The sequence below is a fragment of the Melanerpes formicivorus genome, unplaced genomic scaffold, assembly GCF_026170545.1.
Source record: "Melanerpes formicivorus ecotype bairdi unplaced genomic scaffold, bMelFor1.0.p_v2 SCAF_95, whole genome shotgun sequence".
NCBI lineage: Eukaryota > Metazoa > Chordata > Aves > Piciformes > Picidae > Melanerpes > Melanerpes formicivorus.
Genome location: NW_027142447.1, coordinates 235,756 through 255,863, shown reverse-complemented (window position 1 = coordinate 255,863; position 20,108 = coordinate 235,756). Strand labels below are relative to the sequence as shown.

At 52.2% G+C, this 20,108-nt stretch overlaps 1 protein-coding gene across 3 annotated transcripts in view; it reads right to left on the bottom strand.

Annotated features, from left to right (window-relative positions):
• Window positions 1-20,108, bottom strand: part of USF3 (upstream transcription factor family member 3) — a 44,665-nt gene that overhangs the window by 19,861 nt on the left and 4,696 nt on the right. The window contains exons 1-5 of one of the 3 annotated variants that reach the window (XM_068165987.1): window positions 16,902-17,061; window positions 5,249-5,353; window positions 2,856-2,920; window positions 905-933; window positions 590-672 (exon numbers count right to left, since the gene is read on the bottom strand). In XM_068165987.1, coding sequence (XP_068022088.1) covers window positions 590-672; window positions 905-933; window positions 2,856-2,902 — 159 coding nt within the window. In that variant the 5' untranslated portion in view covers window positions 2,903-2,920; window positions 5,249-5,353; window positions 16,902-17,061. Of the gene's footprint in view, window positions 1-589; window positions 673-904; window positions 934-2,855; window positions 2,921-5,248; window positions 5,354-16,901; window positions 17,062-20,108 lie in introns of those variants that run through there. The other 2 variants (XM_068165988.1, XM_068165989.1) reach the window with 2 other exon arrangements.

Here is a 20,108-nt window from a genome sequence, read left to right as displayed (position 1 = left end):
CAGGCCAGGATGCCATTGGCCTTCTTGGCCACCTGGGCTCACTGCTGGCTCATGTTTAGGCAGCTGTCAATCAGCACCCCCAGGTCCCTCTCTGTTTGGCAGCTGTCAGCCACTCTGACCCCAGCCAGTAGCACTGCATGTTGTTGTGGCCAAAGTGCAGCACCTGGCACTTGGACTTTTTGAATGCCATCCTGTTGGCCTCTGCCCATCTGTCCAGCCTGGCAAGGTCCCTCTGCAGAGCCCTTCTGCCCTCTAACTGACCAACATCTGCTCCCACCTTGGTGTCATCTGCAAATTTGCTGATGATGGACTCAATCCCCTCATCCAGATTATCAATAAAGATATTGAACAGGATGGGGCCCAGCACTGATCCCTGGGGCACACCACTGGTGCCTGGCTGCCAGCTGGCTGTGGCACCATTCACCACCACTCTCTGGGCTCAGCCTCCAGCCAGTTCCTAACCCAGCTCAGAGTGCTGCTGTCCAAACCACGAGCTGACAGCTTAGTCAGCAGTTTGCTGTGGGGGATGACAAGGAAACACAGGAGCATTCTGCAGGTAGCTTGTATGCACCTCTGACAGGACACTCACCTGCTTAAGTGCTGGAGAGCAGGGAATGAGTTCTCCAATTCTGTTTATCCCAGCATTAATCTTCTTCTTTCGATGTCTTTCCACTACAGAAAAACAGCATGTGCTGTGACAGCTGGTTGGCAAGGTGGCAGTTGGCACAGCAGCAGCAGAACTCAGACCAGTGTAAGGGCTCATAAATGGATTCTCCTCCCCCAGCACCCCCAAGTCCCTCTCCTCAGGGCTGCTTTCCAGCCAGTCCCTGCCCAGCCTGGATTTGTGCCTGGGGCTGCCTCAGCCCAGAAGCAGACCACCCAGGAAGGCAGAGTGTGCTCCTACCTGCATTGTGTGTCTCCCGGTTTTTCTTTCTGTGAAACACAAAGAGAGAAGAGTGGTGGGAAACAGAAGGGAGAAAAACCTGCACATCAACAAATATGTCTTGCATTGTTTCCATTGCAGCTAACAACACCAAGCAATACTACATTCTGCTCTGTGAAGAAGAACACAGCAGATGTGACACCCACAAGGGTTTGTCTTAGACTTTGATATTAAATCACAGTCTCACAGTATCACCAAGGTTGGAAGAGACCTCAAAGTCCAACCTGTCACCACAGACCTCATGACTAGACCATGGCACCAAGTGTCACATCCAATCCCCTCTTGAACACCTCCAGTGATGGTGACTCCACCACCTCCCTGGGCAGCACATTCCAATGGCCAATCTCTCTCTGTGGGAAGAATTTCTTCTTAACATCCAGCCTAAACTTCCCCTGGCACAGCCTGAGACTGTGTCCTCTTGTTCTGCTGCTGGTTGCCTGGGAGAAGAGACCAACCCACACCTGGCTACAACCTCCCTTCAGGGAGTTCTAGAGGGCAATGAGGTCACCCCTGAGCCTCCTCTTCTCCAGGCTAAGCAACCCCAGCTCCCTCAGCCTCTCCTCACAGGGCTGTGCTCCAGACCCCTCCCCAGCTTTGTTGCCCTTCTCTGGACACCTTCCAGCAACTCAACATCTTTCCTAAACTGAGGGGCCCAGGACTGGACACAGGATGATACTATGAATAAAGGCTGGAGGGAGAGGCTCAGCTGCTCTTTGATTCCCATTATCAACACAGAATGCAAAATACTCTATCAGGAGGGGGAGAGAGAGTCATGAACTCCACAGAGACTGAAAACATTTCCACAGAAGAAATCAGTGTTCTCTCTGACCTTTCCTTACCCTACACAGCCACCTAGCTTAAGGTGGGTGTTGAATTTAAATAGGGAGGGAAAGATCTGGGGGGTTGACTAGATGACCAGAGGGGTTCAAGAGGGGATTGGATGTGGCACTTGGTGCCATGGTCTAGTCATGAGGTGCTGGGTGACAGGTTGGACTCAATGATCTTTGAGGGCTCTTCCAACCTTGGTGATTCTGTGACCTTTGGAGGTCCCTTCCAACCCAACCCATTCTATGATTCTATGATTCCCATGCCCCTCAGGCGTTAGATCAAGGACAAAAGATCAAAAACCTGGAAAACTTGTCATGAGCTCCAAGTCCCTTGGCTGCCAGTTTGGGTCAGTGTTGCTTTACAACCTCGAGATGCACTTGGTGTTTCAGCTGAGATTTGAGATGCAAAATCCAGATTCCACTGAGAGCTGAGGGAGAGCTCTGAATTACTTTGCCAAAATCTCAGGATGCCAGGCTCTCAGGGAGTGACAGGACTAGGGGGAATGGAATGAAGCTGGAGAGATTCAGGCTGGAGGTGAGGAGGAAGTTCTTCCCCATGAGAGTGGTGAAGCCCTGGAATGGGTTGTCCAGGGAGGTGGTTGGGGCCCCATCTCTCGAGGTGTTTAAGCCCAGGCTGGCTGAGGCTGTGGCCAGGCTGATCTAGTGTGGGGTGTCCCTGCCCATGGCAGGGGGGTTGGAACTAGATGATCCTTGTGGTCCCTTCCAACCCTGGCTGATACTATGATACTATGAAAATGCATGTAGTGACCTCCCAGTGTCTACCAGGACTCAGCAACAACACAGCCTGCACTCTGAGGTGATGACACAGCTTCATACACATTGGAGCAGTCACTGCAACAAAGACTCTCTGCTGCTTAGGTGGCCCAAGGAGGCAGGTCTTAGGCAAATAATTCAGCATACACAGGGCAGAGAGAGAAAGGGAGTTTTGGAACACAGTTCCCAAACCTTTAGATCAGTCCTGGGCCTCAGAACTTCTTGACAACAGCCTTGTTACCAAAGTTTCAGCTGGAAATTTCTCAACTGTGACATGCCCCCAGAGTGGCAAACCAGGCAGAGGGACTCACCGATGCTGCTTCTTCGTAGGTGTCTCATTCTCGGTCATCTCTGGCATGGTTTCAGAGGAGAAAGCCTGAAGAGGATTGTGGAAGCAATTAGCAACTTCTACACTCTTCTGAATTCAAAGTACACACAACATCTGCTACATCATTTTGCCTTTGACCACACAGCACAGTGAGTGCAGAGGTCCGAGAGTAGAACAGCAGGGTCATCTGAGCATTAGAAGTGAAGTCTCACAGTATCACCAAGGCTGGAAGAGACCTCAAGGATCATCAAGTCCAACCTGTCACCACAGACCTCATGACTAGACCATGGCACCAAGTGCCACATCCAATCCCCTCTTCAACACCTCCAGGGATGGTGACTCCACCACCTCCCTGGGCAGCACATTCCAATGGCCAACAACTCTCTCTGGGAAGAACTTTCTCCTCACCTCAAGCCTAAACCTCCCCTGGCACAGCTTGAGACTGTGTCCTCTTGTGCTGGTGCTGGTTGCCTGGGAGAAGAGACCAACCCCCACCTGGCTACAACCTCCCTTCAGGTAGTTGTAGAGAGCAAGAAGGTCTCCCCTGAGCCTCCTCTTCTCCAGGCTAAGCAACCCCAGCTCCCTCAGCCTCTCCTCACAGGGCTGTGCTCCAGACCCCTCCCCAGCTTTGTTGCCCTTCTCTGGACACATTCCAGCAACTCAACATCTTTCCTAAACTGAGGGGCCCAGAACTGGACACAGGACTCAAGGTGTGGCCTAACCAGTGCAGTGTACAGGGGCAGAATGACCTCCCTGCTCCTGCTGGCCACACTGTTCCTGATGCAGGCCAGGATGCCACTGGCCCTCCTGGCTGTCTGGGCACACTGCAGGCTCATGTTCAGCCTACCATCAACCAGCACCCCCAGGTCCCTCTCTGCCTGGCTGCTCTCAGCCACTCTGACCCCAGCCTGTAGCACTGCATGGGGTTGTTGTGGCCAGTGTGCAGAACCTGGCACTTGGATGTGTTCAATCTCCTGCCCTTGGACTCTGCCCATCTGTCCAGCCTGTCGAGGTCCCTCTACAGAGCCTCTCTACCCTCCAGCAGATCAACTCCTGCCCCCAGCTTGGTGTCATCAGCAAATGTACTGATGATGGACTCAATGCCCTCATCCAGATCATCAATAAAGATGTTAAAGAGCACAGGGCCCAGCACTGATCCTTGGGGCACACCACTGGTGCCTGGCTGCCAGCTGGCTGTGGCACCATTCACCACCACTCTCTGGGCTCAGCCTCCAGCCAGTTCCTAACCCAGCTCAGAGTGCTGCTGTCCAAGCCAGGGGCTGACAGCTTGGCCAGGAGTTTGCTGTGGGGGACAGTGTCAAAGGCCTTGCTGAAGTCCAGGTAGACTACATCCACAGCCTGCCCCACATCCAGCAGGCTGTCACCTGATCATAGAAGGAGATCAGGTTGGTCAGGCAGGGCCTGCCCTTCCTAAATCCATGCTGGCTGAGCCTGATCCCTTGGCCATCCTCTAAGTGCTGTGTGATTGCACTCAGGATGACCTGTTCCATCATCTTCACAGTATCACAGTATAACTAAGGTTGGAAATGACCTCAAAGATCATCGAGTCCAACCTATCAACACAGACCCCATGACTAGACCATGGCACCAAGTGCCACATCCAATCCCCTCCTGAACACCTCCAGGGATGGTGACTCCACCACCTCCCTGGGCAGCACATTCCAATGACGAATGACTCGCTCGGTGAAGAACTTTCTCCTCACCTCGAGTCTAAACCTCCCCTGGCACAGCTTGAGACTGTGTCCTCTTGTTCTGGTGCTGGTTGCCTGGGAGAAGAGACCAACCCCATTCCTATCCACAACCATCTTTCAGGTAGTTGTAGACAGCAAGGTCTCCCTGAGCCTCCTCTTCTCCAGGCTAAGCAACCCCAGCTCCCTCAGCCTCTCCTCACAGGGCTGTGCTCAAGGCCTCTCCCCAGCCTCGTTGCCCTTCTCTAGTCATGTTGAAGTCTCTCAATGTCCTTCTTAAACTGAGGAGCCCAGAACTGGACACAGGACTCAAGGTGTGGCCTAACCAAAGCAGAGTACAGGGCACAATGACCTCCCTGCTCCTGCTGGCCACACTATTCCTAATGCAGGCCAGGATGCCATTGGCCCTCTTGGCCAGCTGGGCACACTGCTGGCTCATATTCAGGTGGCTGTCAATCAGTACCCCCAGGTCCCTCTCTGTTTGGGAGCTCTCAGCCACTCTGACCCCAGCCTGTAGCTCTGCATGGGGTTGCTGGGGCCAAAGTGCAGCACTCGGCACTTGGACTTGTTGAAGGCCATCCCATTGGACTCTGCCCATAACCACCATAACTCTGCCCAGTGGAACTGAGGTAGACCTGAGTGGCCCTGAAGCACATCCAATACTAACCTAAAGCTGCTGGACAGCCTGTGGGGCTCGTACACACGGCGTGGCGGCGCCTGGCTTGCGGCATGCATGGAACGGTGTCGCTTGGAAGAGGCTCAGTGCCATAATCTGAAACATGTGGGCAGAAAAGGAAGAAAGAAGTGAGGAGTCTTTCAGAGGTGGCAATAGAAGCTTCCCATTTGCTGAGCATCCAAAAATGATTACAAACTGCAGCAATAAATTTCAGCACACACCTCCACTAAGGCCTGGCCTTGGCTTCCCTAGCACTGTGGACACTGTAGGGCTGGATCATTCAAGGTGTCTGCTGGGCAGGAAGAAAGAAGGCAACTGGAAATCTGTGTGGATGAGGACTTTTGGAGACAGGGATGCTGCTGTTAGCTTGAAGAAAGTTTGCAGCTGAGGGGGGACAGACCCTGGGCAGAAGCAGCAGCCTGGGAAGGGTATTTGTGGGCACCTGATTTCTTACAGCCTTTACCTTGACACAGTTGTGCCTCACCTGTAGCCTTGCATGGTAAATGGCCACCTAAAGGCACAGATTCTGCATGAAATACACTGCCATACAGAAACAATCCTCTGCTCCTGAAGTTGTATGCATTTCACACTATCACAGGATCACCAAGGCTGGAAGAGACCTCAAAGATCATCAGGTCCAACCTGTCACCACAGTATATTACAGGTTGGAAAGCACCCCAAGAGATCATCAGGTCCAACCCCCTGCCAAAGCAGGATCACTTAGGGTAGTCTGCACAGGAATGCATCCAGGTGGGGTTTGAGAGTCTCCAGAGAAGGAGACTCCACAACCTCCCTGGGCAGCCTGTTCCAGTGCTCTGTCACCCTCACTGTAAAGAAGCTTCTCCTCATGTTGAGGCGAAATCTGTGTTCAAGCTTGAACCTGTTGTTCCTTGTCTGATTACTGTGCAGGAGCCCCCTCCACTTGACCCCCACCCCTCAGATATACACCTTGATGAGATCCCCTCTCAGCCTTTGCACAAAATACACATTCCCAAGGGAAACCAGCTGGTAGGTTCCTAGGGCAGCCAGACTGTTCCCAGAGCTCCTGCAAGAGTTAAGACAACCAATGCCAGTAAGCTGAAACTTGTTCCACAACCCACTCTGTGTGGGGCATGCAAAAAACCAGCAGATGGAAAAAATAACATCACTGCTGATGGAATTGTTTTCTTTACCAACCTTGTCTGCACGGCCTGAACTCAAATACAAACACAGGGATGTTTGTCCTCCTCATGACTGAAAGCAATTACATCTCAGTAAGGCTGTCAGCATAGAATCACACAATCAGTGAGGTTGGAAAAGACCTCAGAGATCATCAAGTCCAGCCTATCACCCAACATCTCATGACTAACTAAACCATGGCTTCAAGTGCCACATCCAATCCCCTCTTGAACCCCTCCAGGGATGGTGACTCCACCACCTCCCTGGGCAGCACATTCCAATGGCTAACAACTCTCTCTGGGAAGAACTTTCTCCTCACCTCCAGCCTAAACTTCCCCTGGCACAGCTTGAGACTGTGTCCTCTTGTTCTGGTGCTGGTTGCCTGGGAGAAGAGACCAACCCCCTCCTGGCTACAACCTCCCTTCAGGTAGTTGTAGAGAGCAATTCTGCCCTGTACTCAGCATTGGTTAGGCCACACCTTAAGTCCTGTGTCCAGTTCTGGGCCCCTCAGTTTGGGAAGGACGTCGACTCGCTGGAGCATGTCCAGAGAAGGGTAACAAAGTCGGGGAGGGGTCTGGAGCACAGCCCTGTGAGGAGAGGCTGAGGGAGCTGGGGTTGCTTAGCCTGGAGAAGAGGAGGCCCAGGGGAGACCTTCTTGCTCTCTACAACTCCCTGAAGGGAGATTGTAGCCAGGTGGGGGTTGGTCTCTTCTCCCAGGCAGCCAGCACCAGAACAAGAGGACACAGTCTCAAGCTGCACCAGGGGAGGTTTAGGCTGGAGGTTATGAAGAAATTCTACACAGAGAGAGAGTAATTGGCCATTGGAATGTGCTGCCCAGGGAGGTGGTGAAGTCACCATCACTGGAGGTGTTCAGGAGGAGACTTGATGGGGTGCTTGTTGCCATGGGTTAGTTGATTAGATGGTGTTGGATTGGTTGATGGGTTGGATGCGATGATCTTGAAAGGTCTCTTCCAACCTGGTCTGGTCTTTTCTATTCTATTCTATTCAAGAAGGTTTCCCCTGAGCCTCCTCTTCTCCAGGCTAAGCAACCCCAGCTCCCTCAGCCTCTCCTCACAGGGCTGTGCTCAAGGCCTCTCCCCAGCCTCGTTGCCCTTCTCTGGACACGTTCAAGTGTCTCAATGTCCTTCCTAAACTGAGGGGCCCAGTTATGTAAGACATTGCAAGAGAACTAAAAAGAAATGACTGGTTTTTTAGTAACAGCACTGCAGGAAGCAGCAGGTTCTCTCCCAAGTGATGTTCCCCTCCTGTCTACATAAATTTTAGTTTTCATTTATAATTTTCATCCATGCCAAAGACATGATTGCTCACAGCCACTTTCTGACATGTGGTTTCAGGACAGCATAGTTGGAGGGTGATCCAGAGAGATCTTGAGCAGGTCTGCTCAGAAAACTTCAGGAAAAAAATTGAAAAGTAAACTTCCTCACCACAACCTACAAGTCCAGCTCCCGTGTTTGCACTACTTGCTCTACCACTGGTGCCCCTCGAGTTTTCCTAGGCTAACACAGCCTCATTTACAAACCTCAGAGGAGGGGCAAGAGAGAGACAGAGAGATCACAACTACCAAACCAAGTCTCTTACTTGCTGATGTATAGAATAGAATAGAATAGAATAGACCAGACCAGACCAGACCAGACCAGGTTGGAAGAGACCTTCAAGATCATCAAGTCAAACCTATCATCCAACACCACCTAATCAACTAACCCATGGCACCAAGCACCCTGTCAAGTCTACTCCTGAACACCTCCAGGGATGGTGACCCCACCACCTCCTGGGCAGCACATTCCAATGGCCAATCACTCTCTCTGTGTAGAATTTCTTCCTCACCTCCAGCCTAAGCTTCCCCTGGTGCAGCTTGAGACTGTGTCCTCTTGTTGCCTGGGTTAAGAGACCAACCCCCACCTGGCTACAACCTCCCTTCAGGTAGTTGTAGACAGCAAGAAGGTCTCCCCTGAGCCTCCTCTTCTCCAGGCTAAGCAACCCCAGCTCCCTCAGCCTCTCCTCACAGGGCTGTGCTCCAAACCCCTCCCCAGCTTTGTTACCCTTCTCTGGACACCATCCAGCAACTCAACATCTTTCCTAAACTGAGGGGCCCAGAACTGGACACAGGACTCAAGGTGTGGCCTAACCAGTGCAGTGTACAGGGGCAGAATGACTTCCCTGCTCCTGCTGGCCACACTGTTCCTGATGCAGGCCAGGATGCCATTGGCCCCCTTGGCTGCCTGGGCACACTGCAGGCTCATCTTCAGCCTACCATCGACTAGAATAGAATAAGCCAGGTTGGAAGAGACCTTCAAGATCATCATTGTGTCCAACCCAGCATCCAACACCACCTAATCAACTAACCCATGGCACCAAGCACCCTATCAAGTCTCCCCCTGAACACCTCCAGTGATGGTGACTCCACCACCTCCCTGGGCAGCACATTCCAATGGACAATCACTCTCTCTCTGTAGAATTCCCTCCTAACCTCCAGTCTTTTTAGGAGAGGTATCTTTGGACATTTTACATCCGGAGCTGAGATGCTGCCACCCTCACACACTGTGTGGATGAACTTGGTCCTACAGACTGAAGTGGTACATGGTGCTAGTAAAGGAAGATGCCTACAGGCAAACTATCTCCTGTGGTCTGGATGAGTTACATGGAAGCAAAGAGCTGTAATTACACAACCAAGTGCACAAACCAGAATGACAAAGACCAGAGCTGTTACCCTGAAGAGTATCTTCAGCTACTTCAGATAAAAAGAAGGGGAATGCAGTTCTTTCCTTTAGGAAAGCTAAAGCAATGAGCAGGGAGAGTCTCCTGACCTGCAATGTTCTTAATGTATTTTCATAGAATCATAGAATCAGTAAGGTTGGAAAAGACCTCAGAGATCATCAAGTTCAACATGTCACCCAACACCTCAGGACTATTAAACCATGGCACCAAGTGCCACATCCAATCCCCTCTTGAACACCTCCAGGGATGGTGATTCCACCACCTCCCTGGGCAGCACATTCCAGTGGTCAGTAACTCTTTCTGGGAAGAATTTTATCCTCACCTCCAGCCTAAACCTCCCCTGGCACAGCTTGAGACTGTGTCCTCTTGTTCTGGTGCTGGTTGCCTGGGAGAAGAGACCAACCCCCACCTGGCTACAGCCTCCCTCCAGGTAGTTGTAGACAGCAAGAAGGTCTCCCCTGAGCCTCCTCTTCTTTTGTTAAGATTCACCAGTCACCACACACCAATGTCATGAACAAAGTGAGGACATAGGAGGAAAGTGTCCTACATTGCAAGACAATACTCATCTCCCTGGCTTTCAACACCTGGTGATCCACAGTCCACTTCAAAACAAAGACTTCTTTGCTAAATAGAAGACAGATATGTGATTGTGCTATGCTTGACAAGAGAGTCAAAGAACCTGTTCTGATGGTGAAAGCCAAGTGAATACTAAGTGGATTGCAGACAACTTCCTGTACCAGGTCATAATCTCTGTGTGGGTTAGATGATGAGAATTGGATGCCAAAGGCATGGCTGGGGATGAATGTGTGCACACTCTGCTGCAAGCACGTCTGTGCTGAGCCAAGTGGGGCTTGCAGCATGTTGCCTAAACCACAAATAAACTGATTTTCCTGAAAAAAGCCTTAGTATCACAGTATCAGTCAGGGCTGGAAGGGACCACAAGGATCATCTAGTTCCAAGCCCCCTGCCATGGCCAGGGACACCCCACACTACATCAGCCTGGCCACAGCCTCAGCCAGCCTGGGCTTAAACACCTCCAGGGATGGGGCCTCAACCACCTCCCTGGACAACCCATTCCAGGGCTTCACCACTCTCATGGTGATGAACCTCCTCCTCACCTCCAGCCTGAATCTCCCCACCTCCAGCTTCATTCCATTCCCCCTAGTTCTATCACTCCCTGAGATCCTGAGCAGTCCCTCCCCAGCCTTCCTGTAGCCCCCTTCAGATACTGGAAGGCCACAATGAGGTCACCTCAGAGCCTTCTCTTCTCCAGACTGCACAGCCCCAACTCCTTCAGTCTGTCCTCACAGGAGAGGTGCTCCAGCCCTCTGCTCATCCTCCTGGCCCTTCTCTGGACACCTTCCAGCACCTCCAGATCCCTCTTGGAATAGGGGCTCCAGAACTGGAGGCAGTACTCCAGGTGGGGTCTCAGCAGAGCTGAGCAGAGGGGGAGAATCACCTCCCTTGCCCTGCTGGCCACACTTCTCCTGCTGCAGCCCAGGATCTGATTGGCTTTCTGGGCTGCAAGTGCACACTGAGAGCTCCTGTTGAGCTTCTCCTCCCCCAGCACCCCCAAGTCTCTCTCCTCAGGGCTGCTTTCCAGCCAGTCACTGCCCAGCCTGGATTTGTACTTGGGATTGCCTCAACCCAGATGTAGGACCCTGCCCTTGGTCATCATGGTCTTGAAATACTGTGACCAAGATTATTATTTATAGCTGAAGAAGGCATCCACACACAAAAGCTGTATTTGAAACACCAAAGTGGACAAGCACAGAAGCTACAGCTTCAAGCAAGAGCCAGTCTAATTCAGCATCCTAGTGTGACTTCACCTTCAAATGAAATCTCCACTCAAAGGACATTACATAGTCACAGGGCTTGAAAGCCAATTTAGAATCAAAACATGAAAGCATTCATTTTGGCCACAATACTATTCTCTACTTTGTTGTTTGAGATCTTAGGATAGGATAGGATAGGATAGGATAGGATAGGATAGGATAGGATAGGATAGGATAGGATAGGATAGGATAGGATAGGATAGGAATAGGAATAGGAATAGGAATAGGAATAGGAATAGACCAGGTTGGAAAAGACCTTTGAGATCATCAAGTCCAAGGAAAAAGGAAGCTACAGGCAAGGCTACACAGCAGTTACAAATGAGGGGGGGACAAGGTGAGAAATTAATCACTTGTTAATTTGGCTCTGCCTCCCTCATAACTTAATACAAAGGTCAGAATAGAATTAACCATGTTGGAAAAGATCTCAGAGATCATCAAGTCCAACCTATCACCCAACACCATCTAATCAACTAAACCATGGCACCAAGCACCCCATCCAGTCTCTTCCTAAACACCTCCAGTGATGGTGACTCCACCACCTCCCTGGGCAGCACATCCCAAGGGCCAATCTCTCTTTCTGGGAAGAATTTCTTCCTAACATCCAGCCTAAACCTCCCCTGGCACAGCTTGAGACTGTGTCCTCTTGTTCTGTTGGTGCTTCATGGTCTGTTATGTGTCTCTTAAGCCAACTACTCATGGCAGATTACAGATGCAGGCAGATGCCCCAAACAGGCAATGCTATTTTCACTTCAAATTTCAGTTACACACAGAAACACGAAATGGCAGGGGTTAGAGGGGAGCTCTGAATATCATCTATTCCAACCCTGGTCCAGATCATCTAGACTAAATATCTGTATTGATGATCAGGATGAGGGAATTGAGTCCATCATCAGTACATTTGCAGATGACACCAAGCTGGGGGCAGGAGTTGATCTGCTGGAGGGTAGAGAGGCTCTGCAGAAAGAACCTTGCCAGGCTGGACAGATGGGCAGAGTCCAAGGGCAGGAGATTGAACACATCCAAGTGCCAGGTTCTGCACATTGGCCACAACAACCCCATGCAGTGCTACAGGCTGGGGTCAGAGTGGCTGAGAGCAGCCAGGCAGAGAGGGACCTGGGGGTGCTGGTCGATAGTAGGCTGAACATGAGCCTGCAGTGTGCCCAGGTGGCCAAGAGGGCCAATGGCATCCTGGCCTGCATCAGGAACAGTGTGGCCAGCAGGAGCAGGGAGGTCATTGTGCCCCTGTACACTGCACTGGTTAGGCCACACCTTGAGTCCTGTGTCCAGTTCTGGGCCCCTCAGTTTAGGAAAGATGTTGAGTTGCTGGAAGGTGTCCAGAGAAGGGCAACAAAGCTGGGAAGGGGTCTGGAGCACAGCCCTGTGAGGAGAGGCTGAGGGAGCTGGGGTTGCTTAGCCTGAAGAAGAGGAGGCTCAGGGGAGACCTTATTGCTGTCTACCACTACCTGAAGGGAGGATGTAGCCAGGTGGGGGTTGGTCTCTTCTCCCAGGCAACCAGCATCAGAACAAGAGGACACAGTCTCAAGCTGTGCCAGGGGAGGTTTAGGCTGGAGGTTAGGAAGAAATTCTTCCCAGAAAGAGCAATTGGCCATTGGAATGTGCTGCCCAGGGAGGTGGTGGAGTCACCATCCCTGGAGGTGTTTAGGAAGAGGCTGGATGAGGCACTTGGTGCCATGGTTTAGTTGATCAGATGGTGTTGGGTGATAGGTTGGACTTGATGATCTCAAAGGTCTTTTCCAACCTGGTGTATTCCATTCTATTCTATTTGATTCGATTCTATTCCATTCCATTCCATTCCATATCACAGAAGAACACATCCAGGCAAGTCTGGAATGCCTCCAGAGTCAGAGACTCCACAACCTCTCCGGGCAGCCTGGTCCAGTGCTGTCACCCTCAAAACAAAGAGGAAACTTGGTTTTTTTAAGGTAAGCTTTCCATAATACCTTTATGGTGCTTTTAAGAGCAGCAGCAGCCTAAAGAGAAATGTTTTCAATAATCTCCTCATGGCACGGCCCATCAGAGCAATGACTTAGGTGCTCAAGTGGGGATAGGTGTTCAAGAGGGGATTGGATTTGGCACTTGGTGCCATGGTCTAGTCATTACAAGAGGGATCTGGAGGTGCTGGAAGGTGTCCAGAGAAAGGCCACAAGGATGAGCAGAGGGCTGGAGCACCTCTCCTGTGAGGACAGACTGAAGGAGTTGGGGCTGTGCAGTCTGGAGAAGAGAAGGCTCTGAGGTGACCTCATTGTGGCCTTCCAGTATCTGAAGGGGGCTACAGGAAGGCTGGGGAGGGACTGCTCAGGATCTCAGGGAGTGATAGGACTAGGGGGAATGGAATGAAGCTGGAGGTGGGGAGATTGAGGCTGGAGGTGAGGAGGAAGTTCTTCCCCATGAGAGTGGTGAAGCCCTGGAATGGGTTGTCCAGGGAGGTGGTCGAGGCCCCGTCCCTGGGGGTGTTTAAGCCCAGGCTGGCTGAGGCTGTGGCCAGGCTGATGTAGTGTGGGGTGTCCCTGGCCATGGCAGGGGGCTTGGAACTAGATGATCCTTGTGGTCCCTTCCAACCCTGACTGATACTATGATACTATGATACTGTGAGGTCTGTTTTGACAGGTTGGACTTGATGATCTTTGAGGTCTCTTGCAACCTTGGTGATACTGTGAGACTGTGACTTTCAGCTCACAAGATCAGAGGAACCTGCATTTAGGCCTAAAAGTCAATACAGCCATACTCTGACCATTCCAGCTACAGTAGGGATGGAGCAGGAAGAAGTTACTTTGATAGCAGACTACTGGCATAACTGAGATGTGCATTTAGATGGCATTGATCTCATTTCATGCTCTTCATGTCACTCAATGAACCTGTCAGGAGTTCATGTGAAGGTACTTGTCAGCAGGAAGCATGAAACACTGCAGCCTGCTGCTGTCTGATCTGAACCACACTGGCACACGGTGTGGCTGATGTAAAAGATGTCATGGTTGCAAAAGTCACTCAGCTCAGAAGCCTAATGGCATAGCTTGTGCTACAGGAAACAAAGCAAGTGTGCACACAGTTGGTCAATGCTGTGCATACAGCACAACCACCTCTGTGCTTACTCAAACCACGAGAGCAGAGCTGCACTTGTGAGCTCAAGCCAAAGGACACTTCTGACATGTGACATGCATATAGAAAAGCTGGAATTGTGTTTTAACTGGCAAGTTAGGTCAGCATTATGTAACCTGGGCACTGCCCAATGTTTCTTAACTGGGGACTTGTGACCTTTACACCTTTTACTATCACCTTACACAAAGGAAGCTCTACTACTCAACCACGCAGCTTGGAAGGTTTTCACTTGACTTTCCCAGCAACACACAGAGTCAGGCTGGGATTGAGATCCTTCAGAACAGGCAAATGTGCTCCTGAGGGACTTCACTTTAAAAAAGGACTCACAAATATGATCAAGATGAAGAATGCACAGGAACTAAATGATGTCCATTTCAGCAGGAAGCTCTCTTGGGAACACACCGCGACCAGCAGCCTCAGAGGGCATTGACTGCCCCATGCTCTTTAACATCTTTACTGATGATCTGGGTGAGGGCATTGAGTCCATCAGTAGTACATTTGCTGATGACACCAAGCTGGAGGCAGGAGTTGATCTGCTGGAGGGTAGAGAGGCTCTGTAGAGGGACCTCAACAGGCTGGACAGATGGGCAGAGTCCAAGGGCAGGAGACTGAACACATCCAAGTGCCAGATTCTGCACATTGGCCACAACAACCCCATGCAGTGCTACAGGCTGGGGTCAGAGTGGCTGAGAGCAGCCAGGCAGAGAGGGACCTGGGGGTACTGGTTGATGGTAGGCTGAACATGAGCCTGCAGTGTGCCCAGGCAGCCAGGAGGGCCAATGGCATCCTGGCCTGCATCAGGAACAGTGTGGCCAGCAGGAGCAGGGAGGTCATTCTGCCCCTGTGCTCAGCACTGGTTAGGCCACACCTTGAGTCCTGTGTCCAGTTCTGGGCCCCTCAGTTTAGGAAAGATGTTGAGTTGCTGGAAGGTGTCCAGAGAAGGGCAACAAAGGGGAGGGGTTTAGAACACAGCCCTGTAAGGAGAGGCTGAGGGAGCTGGGGTTGCTTAGCCTGGAGAAAAGAAGGCTCAGGGGAGACCTTGTGGCTCTCTACAACTACCTGAAGGGAGGTTGTAGCCAGGTGAGGGTTGGTCTCTTCTCCCAGGCAACCAGAACAAGAGGATACAGTCTCAAGCTGTGCCAGGGGAGGTTCAGGCTGGATGTTAGGAAGAAGTTCTTCCTAGTGAGAGAGATTGGCCATTGGAATGTGCTGCCCAGGGAGGTGGTGGAGTCACCATCCCTGGAGGTGTTCAAGAGGGGATTGGATGAGGCACTTGGTGCCATGGTTTAGTTGATTAGATGGTGTTGGATGATAGCTTGGACTCGATGATCATCATGGTCTCTTTCAACCTGGTTAATTCTATTCTATTCTACTAATGATACATCTAGGTAGAGCCTAACAGGAGGTCAAACTATTATGTGAATGCAAAAATAATGCTGTGTGACTTTCTGTGTAGTTATGGTCAGTGAATCAATGCATCCCTATTCATCTCTTCTTCATCTTACTTCCACTTCTTCCCTACAAAGTGCTCTGGATAGATGGCAGCATGTGCTACAGCTGCATTCAGCCATGAGTATGCTGATGGACTAAGGTGACCCCATGGTACCTGCAACAAGGAGAGGGATTTGAGGTGCCTTGGTCCTTAGTGTGAGCAAGAAGTACAATCTTCTACATTCTATCAGGTGTTGGTTTTCATGGAACTAAAGACTTCACTCCCTGGAAGAACTCTGTAGTTAGCAAACTTGACTGAAATCAGCCAGGGAGGAAAAACAACCAGACAGAGCACATCCTTAAGCCACCTTTCTTTAGGAGACCAAACTGCAAACACATCCAAGAGGAAATGGCAGTTTACAAGGAGCAAATTCTCATTTAAAGAGCTGCACTTTCACACTGTACTCTGAAGCTGACTAACTTCCAGGTGGAGACGTCACACAAGTGCATGCAGAGGTGATGCACAGCAGCTTCCCTAGGCTGGACTACACTGGAAAGGTGTTCCAGTAGCACAACAGTGCCCACCTTTTGCTCCCTCCAAAGCCAGCTTTCCCAACAGCCATTCATAGCCAGTTGTCTCAGATCATCAAAATTTCACTCTCCAAACCCCTTACACCTTCATCTTTACGCTCTCCCCAATCACATGCACCAACACTTCGAGCCCTCACCAGCGCAGGTCAAGGAGATCCCAACCCTCACATCTGAAGCAACAGAAACTTCTCCAGAGCAGAACCTCGGCCATCCTCCCTGTGGCGGTGCCCGCAGGGAAGCCATGGGGCAGGCACCAGCCGCACCACAAAGGGCCGGCCGTCCCCTCGGGGGGCTGCAGCGGCCCGGACTGCTCCGGCTACGCGGTCCAAACCCCAGCAGGAGGAGCACGGGGAGGCCGGGCAGGCACACCTGGACGCACCGAGCAGCACCAGCAGACAAAGGGGCGCCGGCTGCCCCCCACAGTGATGCCGCCACGGACAGCCCAAGGGAGAAAGGGCGGGGAGCGGCCCCCGGCCCAGTCCGGCTCCCCGCTGTCCCCTCACGGCTCCGGAACCGGCGGGGCGTAGAGGCCGAAGCTCCCCCGGGCGATGCGGGCCCGCGACCCCGCCGTCGCTACAGCGACAGGTCCGAAGCCCCGGGCACGTCTTTTGCCAGCCGGCTTCTCATAGCAGCAGTAGCCCCCAGGGAGGGGAGGGAGAGCCGGGCCGCGACCACCGCCAGCCCCGTCCCGCGCCCCCTCAGCCCCGGCACCAGCTGCAGCGCCACGGCCGCTCCTCGGCCCACCCCTCCTCCTCCTCTTCCCCCCTCCCGCTCACCAGACTCCGCTCCGAGCGCGGGCAGCGGGCCCACCCCCGCGGCAGCGCTCGGCACTCACAGGGGGGGTGAGCGGCGGCAGCCCCACGGCGGGGACCATCCTCCGAGCGGACAGCCGGTGTCAGCGCTCCGCCGCTGCCTCCGCTTCCATCCCCCCGCCTTTCCCCGACCTCCCGCGCAGCCCACCCTGCTGCTCGCACGCGCGGCTCGGGTCAGCCAATCCCAGCGCAAGCGTTGCGCCCCCCAGGCCAATCAGGAAGGGCAGAATGAGAGGGGAAGGCGTTGCTTGCCGAAACTGGACGGGGCGGAGCCGGCACGGACCAATCGCCAGCACAAACATTGGCGGGGCGGCCCAATCAAAAAGCAGGGAGGTTGAGACTGGCGTGTGCGCCATCAATAAGTTGAGGTGGCCGAAAGAGGAAGTGCCGCAGAGCGGCACCTCAGCCGACCAATGGAAGCGAAAAGCCGAGGGTCGAGAGGCGGGCGGGAGTCGTTAAGGGGGAAGCGGCCGCGTTACCCAGCGCCGGCCGCAGCTGCCTGTTCCGCGGCCGCTGAGATCCGCCCGCTCTACCCCTCGCAGGCTGCCAGCGCTCCTTTACTGGTGGCCGGGCCCCGTCTCGCTGTCCTTCTCGCTTGTTCCTTCCTTCCTGCCGGCGGCCGTCTGAAGCGCCGCAGCTGCCGGGACCTCCCGTCGGCGATGGAGCTTTAAGAAAGTCCGGCCGCGGCCCTGGGTGACCTCTGGACGGCTTAAACTCAGCGATGGGAGAGGAGGCAGGAACGTGCAGGGCTGGCCGGTAAAAACACCCCAACACGACACACACCCCAGAAAAAAAAACAACCAAGAAAGCCACTCAAGGATGGTGCAAAGTTCAGGGGTAAAATGTCATCCTTTCAGAGCAGCAGCGGGACAGAGGCGGGATTGAAGGAGAAAACTTCACCCAGGGGCCGGCGGTCAGGGCTGAACGTTGAATGCAGCTGCTCAGGTGCCGAGGAATCATCCACAAGAAGCTGATCTCCCTTTTAGCTCCTTGACAATAGCACACAGCCTCCCTCGGAGGCGTGGGTAGACGTGCAAGAGGGGACTGGACGTGGCACGTGGGGCCGTGGTTTAGTAGTGAGGAGGTCGTGGGTGACAGGTTGGATCTGATGATAGTTGAGGTCTTTTCCAACCTTGTTTCATCTATGATCCTAAAAGATAAATACTTTTACCAGTAACGTCTATCTTGAAGTGGGGGAGGGTCAAAACATTTGAGAGAAAACAAAACACAAAGAAGAAACCCCCACAAAGCAGCTAGCTCAAGACTGTCCAAAGCTTTAGAGCAGGCAGCTGTTTAGCAGGGACCTGCCCTACTGCGGGAGCTGTAATTGATCCATTAACAGACGCAGCTGTTTTCAGTGCAAGCTGTGGGACACACTGTGCCTATTTAGGTTCTAGCAAGTAAGACTCTTCATTCTTCTTCCTCATAAAGTAAATGAGAGCTTAAGCTAAGTGTTCACAGTATAACTTAGGTTGGAAAGGACCTTGAGGATCACCGAGTCCAACCTATCAACACAGACCCCAGGACTAGACCATGGCACCAAGTGCCACATCCAATCCCCTCTTGAACACCTCCAGGGATGGGGACTCCACCACCTCCCTGGGCAGCACATTCCAATGACGAATTACTCTCTTGGTGAAGAACTTTCTCCTCACTTCCAGCCTAAACCTCCCCTGGCACAGCTTGAGACTGTGTCCTCTTGTTCTGGTGCTGCTTGCCTGGGAGAAGAGACCAACCCCTTCCTGGCTACAACCTCCCTTCAGGTAGTTGTAGAGGGCAATGAGGTCTTCCCTGAGCCTCCTCTTCTTCAGGCTAAACAATCCCAGCTCCCTCAGCCTCTCCTCACAGGGCTGTGCTCAAGGCCTCTCCCCAGCCTCGTTGCCCTTCTCTGGACACATTCAAGTGTCTCAATGTCCTTCCTAAACTGAGGGGCCCAGAACTGGACACAGGACTCAAGGTGTGGCCTAACCAAAGCAGAGTACAGGGCACAATGACCTCCCTGCTCCTGCTGGCCACACTATTCCTAATGCAGGCCAGGATGCCACTGGCCCTCTTGGCCACCTGGGCACACTGCTGGCTCATGTTCAGGCAGCTGTCGATCAGCACCCTCAGGTCCCTCTCTGTTTGGGAGCTCTCAGCCATTCTGACCCCAGCCTGTAGCTCTGCATGGGGTTGCTGTGGCCAAAGTGCAGCACCTGGCACTTGGACTTGTTGAATGCCATCCTGTTGGCCTCTGCCCATCTGTCCAGTCTGTCGAGGTCCCTCTGCAGAGCAGAGGGCTAAATTAGGAACCCCTTGGCTAAATTAGGAACCCCATCACAGGTTGGACTCGATGATCTTTGAGGTCTCTTCCAACCTTGGTGATACTGTGATACAAAAATTCCCAGTACCTGCATTGATATTTCACTCTAACTCCTCTGTAATTCAGGTGCAACTCCTGAGGTAGGTTCCCATTTGCAAGCTCCATAGTTCCTTCCATATCCATTCTGCAACAGGTACTTTTTGGAACTCCTCAGACATACTTTACATGTACTCTGTAGGTGATGTTGAGCTTGCAAAGCTTTTTCTCTCCACAAGAGTCAGAGCTGTGCTGTTCAGGCTTTAAAGGAAAACATAGCTACCTTTTCCCTCTCAGCACCCTGAACCAAAACACTTTGTTAAAATACAACACAGAGTGTAAAGAGAACCTTTCTGCTGCTGAAATGTGTCACAGTGGCAGTTAAAACACAACCCCTCACACATTTAACTTTGGATGGCTGCTGCTTAGAAGATAATCTTCCATCTGACATTCAGTGGAAGACCCCTGGGAAGAAATCTGTGGCTGCTGTGAAGTTGCTGCAAATACCAACCTCACAGTGTGAGGTATAAACATAAATGCTCATTTCTTCTTTCAACCTGACATTAGACAACCAAACCAGAAGAACAATCTGAAATCCCTGCCCTGGGTCAATTTCTTCAAACATCAACCATGCTTTGCAAGTCTTTTTTTCTCCTTTTGAAGGAGAGTGTACTTTTTCAGTGTAGGTTGTCACTAATAAGTCACACCCCCTGTCCAAAGCAGCCAAACTAAATTTACCTTCTGCCCCCTTCCTCTGCTGTGGCCTGTTTGAACTCAGTTTTTCAGATTACTAGTATAGTGTTAGGTACTTGAAGACCTAATTCCAACACCCC